The sequence below is a fragment of the Vitis vinifera genome, chromosome 14 (genome assembly GCF_030704535.1).
Source record: "Vitis vinifera cultivar Pinot Noir 40024 chromosome 14, ASM3070453v1".
NCBI lineage: Eukaryota > Viridiplantae > Streptophyta > Magnoliopsida > Vitales > Vitaceae > Vitis > Vitis vinifera.
In genome coordinates this window covers 21,720,677-21,731,583 of record NC_081818.1, presented here as the reverse complement: position 1 = coordinate 21,731,583, position 10,907 = coordinate 21,720,677, and the positions used below count along the sequence as shown (strand labels likewise).

The following is a 10,907-nucleotide window of genomic DNA, read 5'->3' as shown; positions in this document are numbered from 1 at the left end:
GGTTTTGTATCAATATTAAGAATATGTTTGATAATGTTTTTATTTAAAATGTTTTTAGTGCTTTAAAAGAAATATCTATCAAATGCTTATTTAAAAAACACTATATATAATTTTTCAATACTATAAGTGATTTTTAAAATTTTATTAAATAATTAATTTTTAAAATTAAAAATGTTTTTTAAAATCATCGGAAACCGACTGATTGAAATTTTTATGATCATCAAATATCTCCTAAAATTGAGCCGTCTTAGCCCAAGCGCAGTCCAGATATAATTCATCCACCACAATCATACATTTGGGCCCACAAATTGGGCCAAAGCCGAGGCACTGCTGAACAATGAGCCCAACTCCCGAAAGGGGTGGGAAAATGGAAAATTTTGCAGTGTAACCTAGTACTGAAAGAGAGGTCCCCATTGTGAGACTCGGAAGTAGAAGAAAAGCTTGCGCCTTTTGAAGAGTTGTGAAATGGGTTACTTTCAAGAAGCCAAAGAAAATCAAATGAAGAAGAAAGTGGAAGAAGGTATTCACATCTAAAAAAACCCTATGTTTCTTCCTTTTCCCACTGAGAAACAATGGAAAAACAAAACAAAAAGAAATTAGAATTTATGATCTTTGATTTATTTTTCCCTTATTTTCTCAGCAACCAAACGGGGCATATATGTTGTCTACCGTTTCAATTAGTGCTAGTAGGAGTGAAACTTATGATCAATACCAAATTCAGTGACTAGGGACCTTGGGGAATGAGTCACAAACGCTCAAGTCATATGAATAATGTGCTGCCTGGGTTATATACTGATATGTGGGAAACCGATTTATTGTAAACTGTGCTTTGGATTTAATGGTATTTCGATGGGTAATGGTGTGACCACGGAAAATATCAGCTCTCAATGAAATGATTGAATTTGATGAAAATGTTAAAAATATGGCATTTAGGTAAACGGAAATGGTGCCATTCAATTTTCAGGGAATGACCAAACGGGCCCTTAATCTGTGCCTTCATTTTCTAGTATGTAAAATTATCACTATTTAGTTGAGTGATGTTTTGAAAGAGCTAACATGGGTTCCAAGAGGGTCAAAACCATGAAACTAGGGTAGTCTGTGTATTAGTATGAATGCAAGGTGGGCAAGGGATGATGGGGTGAAGTAGGATTGGCCCACGATTCTACGGATCTTTTCTTTTTTAGATCTTATTTTTCTTGCATGGTCCCTTTCGGTTATGAGCTTCTCCGCCCTCCCTATCCTGAGTCTTCTTGGAAGGCAAAACAAATTGATACACAAATCATTTTCTAGAGGCAAATTCTCTTTGGTTTATCACTTGAACAAACAAGTGTTTGATTGCTTGAATTTTCTAAAATAATATCTGAAATACTCATTACTTTAGTGGAAATAACTTTTGTAAAAGGAATTTGAAGGCAGCTGTTTGAAACTTTTAATGCAGATTGATCAACCTCTTTGTTTAGTCATATTTATTATTATATCCTTGCACAGTACAAATGAAACCTAAAATTGCTTTTGTTATTGATAACATTCCTTGGGAAAAACTGTGTTGCTGAATGATTTAGAATATTAACAGCTGCATAGTTGCTTGTGTGTGTATATATTTCCATGTTCACACATGCATCACCTCATGGGAGAGGAAAATGATTAAAAATTATATATTCCTTTAATTTTAAGGAAAGCTTCTTTAAGAGCAGAAAGAAAGAAAACATGACTTACTAAGAAAACATAAAATAGTAGCTATTAACTTCTTATTTTGTTGCATTTAAGCACCTACTGTACTGATTTCTGATTGGGAAAAGTATTCTGTATAAAGACTTGGAGTATTTAAAATGCTTTGGAGCTAGATGCATTAACTAATTATATTTAATGACTATCTTGTTCTTAACCAATCATATATATGTTTTTCCATCACTTTTTTCTGCCATATAGAGTTGTGTGTGTCAAGCACTAAGAAACTCACATGTTATCTATCTATCTATCTATCTATCTATATATATATATATATAAAGAGAGAGAGAAAGAGGCAGAGGGAGAGGGAGAGGGAGATAGAGGGAGAGGAATATGCAACCTCCTCTGCTTTTCCATCTGTTCTTGGTGCATTTTCTTTAACCCAAATTCTGATGGAGAGTTCTAAATAGAAAAGAATTTTGATTAACATTGAGTACAAAACAGAGAGATTGACGTCAACCTCCTGCCCTTTTCCCACTGTCCTTGTTGCATTTGATGCAACCCAAATTCTGATGTAGAGTTCTAGTAGAAAAAAGTTCTAATGGAGATTGAATGCAGAATACAAGAAATATGGTTATGTTTGAAGAAATATTTAGGTTGTTGGTGGAGGGATGGTGAACAAGAGATGCAATTTTCTTCCCTTTTAAGGTGGTTGTGGAGTTCCCTAGCTCTACCAAAGGTGTTCCTCTTTGTTATTGTTTGTGTTCTATTGTGCATTTGTATGTGGGAGTAGTTTGGAATGGAATCTTGAAGGCAAATGATTTGGTTAACTAGTATTCATCATATCCAAGTCGATGTTGCATAAACAAAAGATCTGCAAAAACAGTGGATCATCTGCTCTTTTTTCATGCTTGACCCTCCATTCTCTCTTGGTTTTCTATGTGCACTATGTTTTATGTGAAGGTGCAAATTCTTTAAGTGGATTGATATTTCCCATGGATGAAATTAGAAGCTTGAAATGCAACACTGCCTTTGGCAGTGTAATTTACTGGGGTTTCCATCGTGGACTCTTTACCTATCTTGTTGTCTCTTACCTTTTTGTCCACACTATGTTATATGGGCATTTTGTGGATAGATGTTTCCAATAGTTGCACAAAGGCAGAGTGTTATTTACTGGGGTTTCCTTTGTGGACTCTTTACCCATCTCATTGTCTCTTACCTTTTTGTGCACACTATGTTTTATGGGCATTTGGTGGATTGATGTTTCCAATAGTTGCAAGTTGGCAATTTGAAGCTTCTGGTACTGTTATTTAGAGTTCTGTATTTTTGTATCTAGCAGACTGTTCATCGTTGTTCTCTTGTACATTTTCAATGTAACTGAGGCATTTCTCTCTTGTTTATGGCATACATAAATTTTCATACAGAAAAAAAAAAAAAAGGTATTCTAAACACTAATCAATTTATAACATGTAAAGCTAAGAATCAATGTAAAGAAACATGAATAACAGATTAGAATTTTATCTTGTGGATCCACTTTTTCGGAATGTTACTTTCACAGCAAGTAATATATGGAAGTTTTGAATATTCTTTGAAAAGCTGTTGTAAGATGGCAATATTCATAACTATTGTTTATATTTTGGTAAGTTATTAAATCAAAGAAATATGGGGCAGCAGGTTAAAGATGTTGTGTTTTTGGTTCCCTTGCTACCTCCAGTGTAATGCTAAATCCATTTATGAGGAACCCTTAAATTATTTGCAGGTCCCAAGTTTGCAAATCATTTATCCATTAACTATCACAGTCTGATCATCATTATCATCATAACCAGTAAATAGTATTTTCAGGTTATATTTTTTCCACAGGGTTGATGTTCTGTTCCAGATCAACTAAAGAAGTGAACAAGAGGGAACTATTTAAGTATATGATCTAGTTATTTACATTACACTTTTCATGAAATCCCACTTGTTTGCTTTAATTTCTTCTATTCTGATTCTTTTGCAAAGATTAGATCTAAGAGGTTGCACACCATCAATAATTCATCTATAGGGTGGGAAGCATTTATGAACTCAGAAGAGAAAGAAATAAGTATTTCCTAGTATCAAACTAGTCTTTGATGAAGGTTTTTAGTATAGTTTCCTGGGAAGGAGGTTTGGGGATCCCGTGCTCCTCTCAGAACTTGCTTTTTTGCTTGGGAAGCTGTTTGGGGAAAGATCTTAACTGTAGACACCTTAATGAAGAGGGGATGTCAAATTGTCAATAGATGTAAAGAGAGTGAAGAATCAACTGATCACATTTTGATTCATTGCGCTAAGACAAGAGAGCTTTGGATCTTTTTATTAGGCCTCTTTGGAGTGGCTTGGGTATTTCCAGATTTGGTGAGAAATCTCCTCCTTCAATGGAAAGTTGAGGGGTTTCAAAAGAAGAATAGAGCAGTTTGGTGCTTGGCTCCCATTTGCTTATTTTGGTGTGTTTGGAAAGAGCGTAATCAAAGATTATTCAAAGATGAAGAACTCTCCGACCAAGGTTTAAAGGATCTCTTCTTTCAGATTCTTTTTGAGTGGATTAGGGATTCTTTGGAGTTGGATTTCACCTCTATGTTGATTTTCCTAGGTACTCTTTTTTGTGGTTAACTTTGCTTTGTTTGTTTGTGTGGGCTTTCTTTGTTTGAGGCATGTGTTGGTTGTTTCTGTGTATACAACCTGTATACGTGGGGCACACCCCCTCCTTTTTTGGCACTTATTAATGCATGTTGTTGTTGTTTATAAAAAAAATAGTATTTTATTTTTTTGATAAGTAAAGAGAGGTAAAAATATATTTAAAAAGAGGTGCCAAAACGACGACTCAAAGTAAACAAAAAAGATACACCAATCCCCACCCAACTGGAGCAAAAACAGCTGTCAACAAGGAGGTACAAAAAAAACCCCACCTTCAATGAGAGCCCAACCAATCAATGAAACTAACTAACGTCGAAGGACCATCTTTTATGAACAATTTCGTCTCCGACCAAAGAAAACAAACAAAAGAACTTTTAAGTCTTTGGATGGACAACACATGATCTTCAAACGCAATTCTATTCCTTGCCTTCCAAACCATCCAAAAGAAAATAGGATAGTTTGCATGTAAATTGTATAAAGAGACATCATACTTGCAAAAAAAAATTTCTTCTTTATCATAACAATCATATATCATAAATTTGAATAGCTGCGTTTTGCCTTTCCTGCTTGTATCTTTAGCCATGGAAAATATGCTAATACCTTCTAAAAAATTTCCAGCTTTACGCAGCAAAATGAAGCAGAAAGCACTAAAGGAATGCAATGAATATGCTTCAAAATATGCTCAATGTGCAGCGGGAAAAACAATATCTGTTGTTTGGCATTGTCGCAAACAAGCTAAAGAATTAAATGAATGCTTACATCAATAGTAAGTTCAATTACATATCAGACACTTGTTTAGTGCCATTATTTTTTGTAGTTCACTTTATCTTTTCAAATGATTTTGGTATTGTTTATATAAAGTCATGAAGCAAATCTGGATGCTTGGCTCAATTGTGTGTGAGCAAACCATGATTCTAAAGCAGTTACAGGCGACTTTGTTATGAAAATAATTGATTGTTTATCAAATATATTCTTCAGTTAGAAAGTGTGGTTTTCCTTAAAAGTTTCTTTTGTTGGAGAGTGGTTAATGCATACAGGCACATGTATGTACATCAACTACATTCTGAAAGGTTCCTGAATAATCAAATTACTTGGATCTCTCCATAGGCTGCTCTTAGCTTGCAGACTCTAGGGTGTTACTTTAGCCCTCGAAATGTTTGGTAGAGGGTTACCCTCTACAACATAGCTTTCTCAGTTTGACCAATTCATTTTTGAGAAGAAGGATCCCTTTTTTTCTCAGGAAGTTTCTAGACTTAAATCAATAGTTTGGTGATGCTGATGCCTAAGATGATTAAACCTTGCTATAATTGTTCAGGCTCCTATTGTATTGGAGATGCAGGAGGCCTCCAACCATTTTGTTGTCTAGGCTGATTAAAGTTTTTTTAAAGAACATCTTGATGGTTGATGGAACAAGGAAATTTGTAAGTTGTTTGGCACTGTGGGAGGTATTTCAGACACTCATAATTTGAGCAAACAAATTATTTTCTGCCATGGCATGTTTGAGATGAGTTCCTGAGTTAAGTGTATGGACACTGTTAGAGTGTATAGTAGGTTTTTTCTATTTAACAGCAAGAATATGTCCTTACTACAGCTTATTGGAGGTGGCCATTGCTCCAATAGCTTTGTATTGTTGAAAACAATTATCAACGGAAAGAAAGTACTGGCTACAGTTGATACTGGAGCCACATACAATTTTGTTGCCATTTAGGGGGCCAAGAACAGGTGGAGAAGAAATTTAAGCTTGTTAAAGGAGCCTGAACCTACCCATCCATGTCTTGGGTTGTGGCTTTTGATGTCAGTGACTGGTGGAGCAAGTGCAGCCTAATGGCAGTGACCTCCACATTTCCTGAGGGAATGAGTTGGCTTGGTGGCTGTGACTTTTGAGATGGGTCAACTGGTTTTAGTGGTTTTGGTTTGTATACTGTCACTTTCCTCACCTTCGCAACCTTGTTCAGAGAAATGAAATCCCAAAAAAAAAAAAAGGAGGAAAATTTTAGGGATAACTTCCCCTTGTTTTATGGTGTAGTTCTGTTAATATTAACTACTGCCATCTTGGTCAAATTTTGTTGTAAAATGCGAGCAAGACTGTTACTAACTTTGATGACTTGTTAATTGAAAATCTTGCACATGATTTTGTTTGCAGCACCAATGACACCATTTTTGAAGAAATGAAGAAAGAATACATGGCTCAACAGGAGGGGAAAGGACCTGTTATAGTTTAAGGTCACCCTCTATGAAGAGATTCTAATCAACAAATCAGTATCTGGACTGCAGATGGTTTCTATTGCTGTGTATGTCTCTTAACAGTTTTTGCTTGTTGGAGCAGTGCTCATGGCTTCAATTGATTTCCCCTGCATTTCTGAGATGCTGAAATGTACTTTTGGACTTTAATTATTTTTCAAGATTATAGTTTAAGTTCACCCTCTATGAAAAGACTCCAATCATTTAAAAAAGTTGAAATCACAGAAACATTCAGACTGTAGGATTGTATAATTGCAGAGGATATTTGGTTGAGTTTTATGAATTTACCAGTTATACAGCCTTGTCTATATCCAGCAATGCGGTGGAGGGTTGGGTAATCTCAATGAAAAATTTAGTATTTTTCTCTTTTTTGAACACTTGTTTGAGCTTGTGGTATTTGGCTCAGTGTTTCTCGTGCGAATTCCATTTGCTCCTAAGCAGGGAATTGGAATTACTGTATGAAAGAGTTCGGCTATTTTTGTTTTATGAGAAAGGGGAATAAGAACGAATATTTTGTTTTCATTTTTATTTTTCCTTGAATAGAATGAATTTGATGATTCCAATTTTGTGTTTGGACACTTAGGAATATAAAGTTGGAATGATTATTTGTTTCTATTTAAATGTTAGTAACAATGGAAAATATATATATATTCATTAAAAAAAAAAATCTTTTGAGAGTTTTTAAAATGTTTTTTATTTATTTATTTTATCTTTTGCTAAATGATAAAATATTATTTGATCAGGTCATTTCAAAACAATGTTTGATTTTTAAAAATAAAAATTTGTTTTTAAAAGTTTATAGTTGTTCTTTGGTAATAATTTTAAAAAACAAAATGAAATGGAGAACAGTATTTAGAAAACAAATAAGAGTTGTTTTATTTTGTTTTTAAAAATAAATGGAAGATATAAGGAAATAAAATAAGGTAAATCAGGATAGGTTTTTTTCTTCATTATCTTCCCATCACCCAATACCAATAAAAAGAAAATTAAAATATGATATTTCTCTAAATTATATGTATTTTTATAAATTTCTTTTAACTTCTTTAATTTTTTTATTAAACAAATAATTTTTAAATCAAACAACTCTTAATGCAAAAAAAAAAAAAATGTTATTAATGTTTTAAAATAATTTGAAAGTAAAAAATTAATCTAATTAGTATTAGAAAGTCATGAAACTCAAAATTGATCAAATTAATATTGGAAAGTAAAAAACTTAAATTCATTTTAAATGATTTTGCTAATTTTTTTTTATATAATCATAATTTTGTAAATTTTTTTACTAAGTAAGTAAACTCTAAATTAAGTAAAACTTAATGTAAGGAGTCTAATAATCTTGAAAAATAATTAAAAACTCAAATAGTAATCCAATAAATAGTAGAAATTTATGGGAAAAAAAATCTTCTAGAATGATTATTGTTTTTCTTTTGCCTAAAACCATATTTTTCCTCCTTTTTTTTTTTTTTTTTTTTTTTTGTTTTTTGGTTTTTACCTAAATGAATTTCAATACAAGCAAGACTTTGTATTGTAATTATTAATCAGTTTGATATTTAAAAAAAAATATATAATTTAAAAGTAATGACTACAAAAGTATAATAGACTAAAATTAAGAGTCATGACTTTACTTTTTTTTTTTTTTTTCATATATACATAATTATATTTTTAAAATTTTCTCATTAAGTAAATAGATTTTTAATTGAGACATAATTAATGTTTTGAATAATTAAAATTCAAAAAAATTAATTAATTAATTATAGACTAAAAAAAAAATTAAAAATAATTAAAATATGTTCTCAAAAAATATTTAATATTTGAAGCAACTCTCAAAAATCTTGTTTTAAAACAATTAACAACTAAATATAATTTTGTGTTTTTTATTTCTTAAAAACAAAAAACTATTTCTAAAAGCAGTAGGAAACATAATCATGGGTCAAAAGTTTTCTAACAGATGGTTGTTGACATGGGTGTCAATCCCTTGAACATGGAGTGGGTTCATAGGTTGGAACTGGACACTCTTTGTTTTCTATGGAAAAAGAAGATGCTTTGTTTAGTCTTGAAGACATTTAGCAAGTCAGAAAGCCACCTTTGATTGCTTTCTAATCTACTTCATGACCAACCAAATTTTCTTCTATTTTCTTTTAGTGAGAAAGGATTTTAAGGAATTTAAAAGTGATGATATTTCATAAAATTTAAATTTCACTCTCTTCTCTAATCTTTTTCATCAAATATAATATAACGATACACACTCAACCGTCTAAATATCATCTATTATGAACCTAAAAAGACTCTCACGGTTTTAAAACGCGTGTATAAGGTTAAGAGGAGTCTATACATACATAACCCTAATAACTTTCTCCTCTATTCAATGTGAGATATAACAAACACCCTTTATGTAGATACAATGTATTTCTTTGTTATGTCCTATGGGATTGTAAGGTCAAACAGACAAACACTCCTTTTGTCCTACACGGGAGTCAGGAATTGATTTTGATACCATTTTAACGATCCATAACTAGTTATGAAATATTGTTCGCTCTAGACCCAAATGAGCTCTCATAACTTTAAAACGCGTTTATATGGTTAAAAGAAGCTCATATTTATATAGCGCCAAAAACTTTCTCTCCTATTTGATGTGCGATATCACATATTATCTAATAGTTTTATTATAGTTTTTTACATATCTAAATTATACACACATTAATATGATTAATTTATTTTTCAACTTTAATAGATTTTTTTATAGGCGAACATTGTTGTAGTTATTATTATTATTATTATTATTATTATTATTGTGAGTGTTTAGTGTCTCGTAACTTGATTTTTCCAAATCCTTCTTCGGACTACTTACCTAATGAAGATCAAGACATTGAATTTGCTAACAAGGTATGTAGTTGAGGGAGTTAGATGGAATTGAACCAATCATATTACTTAAATGTTGTTTTATTTGAATTTTTTTTTAAGGAGTTAAGAAGGCTTGGGAAGCTTTCTTTTTTATTATTATTTTTTTATTTTATTAAGTGTTAAAAATGCCCTGTTCCAAGATCAATCTAGGAATAGGTCGGATTGATTCAAGCTACACTTTCTTGATTTAATTTCAATTGTTGGATCTAGGGCTTCTTTCATTTAAAAAACCCTAAAATTGCTTCTTGTTCCGTAGAGAGAATATTAAAGACATAGCAACCATCCTCTTTTAGTTTTCTTTTCCTTTCCTAATTTGGGGTGTTTGGTTGCCAAGAAAATCTAACTTTCCTATTGTTTTCCAAACTATTTTCAATGGATTTTTTTGGATAAAAAAATAGGTTGATTCTTCATTTATTCATCTTTCAATTTATAATCTATTTGGGTTTAGGTAAAACCCATTTTCTTCTCATGGGGATTTAAGAAGAGGTTGAGATCAAGTTTGGTGTGGACTCCAAGTGTATTCTTGAAGAAGAAGGTGTGCGGCTGAAAGTGAAAGGTACTAATTATGTGGTCCGAGAATGATTGATAGACTTGAGTTAGGTAAAACCTTGTATTTAGTGTTTATTCTTCATAGTGGACATTTTCGATCGGTTATAGGTGTGTGGTTTTTTATCTCTTCGGAGATTTTCCACATAAATTTTGGTGTCACGGTTACTCTCTCTCACTCTTCTCTTTGATTTATTTTCAATCATACTTTGTTTATTTAATGTTTATGGTTTTAAGTTGAATAAAAGAACAATGGGATGATATATGTGTTTTTTTGTTGGGTTATTCTGAAAATTTTCTATACTTATTATTGATAGAGATATTATGTAGAAATGGAAATTTGAATTATTGAAAAACTGATCTTATTAAGTATGTTGGGGAGTATTGATGCATTTGCATGTGACTTGCATTTGAATCATATTAGGGAGTATTGCAACATTCATGGTTGCATGTGATCTCTACTTTGTGTTGGAAAATAATTGAAGAGAAAAGAAAATTGTGAACAAGTCTAAGGTTAGATAAGTTGTGTTGGGATTTTATTTTTTATTTTTAATTGTTCAAAAAACAACTATTCACCCCTCACTAAGTGTAGTTCATCATTGCGATTCACTTTCAATTATTATTATTATTATTATTATTATTATTATTATTATTACTATTATTTTTATTATTTTCATTTAGTAGGGTATGAAAGATTAAAAGTTGTAATGAGAATTAAGACATTTGAGAAGTCAATGACCCTAGGTTTGAGACATTTGAGAGCTTGTACTATTGAGGAGATTTTATCCAATGATTTATCTTCCCTTATTTATTCATTTTACTATGATTAGTTGTATTGTCTCGGGTGTAATATGATTTAGGTAATTTATTATTTTTAATAATATTTCATATTAAATATTCTA

General features: G+C 31.6%; 1 protein-coding gene across 1 annotated transcript; it reads left to right on the top strand.

Annotated features, from left to right (window-relative positions):
* Positions 1 to 301: 301 nt before the first annotated feature.
* On the top strand, positions 302 to 7,083 carry LOC100254885 (uncharacterized). The gene is made up of 3 exons (XM_002283467.4): positions 302 to 520; positions 4,939 to 5,086; positions 6,464 to 7,083. The coding sequence occupies exons 1-3, from the start codon at positions 466 to 468 to the stop codon at positions 6,540 to 6,542; spliced, it is 282 nt and encodes a 93-aa protein (XP_002283503.1). The 5' UTR covers positions 302 to 465; the 3' UTR covers positions 6,543 to 7,083.
* The last annotated feature ends 3,824 nt before the right edge of the window (positions 7,084 to 10,907 follow it).

Coding starts and splice junctions, on each gene's coding strand:
- LOC100254885 (XM_002283467.4), top strand. CDS start 466: ATGGGTTACTTTCAAGAAGCCAAAGAAAATCAAATGAAGAAGAAAGTG. Junction 521..4,938: donor GAAGAAGAAAGTGGAAGAAG/GTATTCACATCT, acceptor AAAAATTTCCAG/CTTTACGCAGCAAAATGAAG. Junction 5,087..6,463: donor AATGAATGCTTACATCAATA/GTAAGTTCAATT, acceptor TTTTGTTTGCAG/CACCAATGACACCATTTTTG.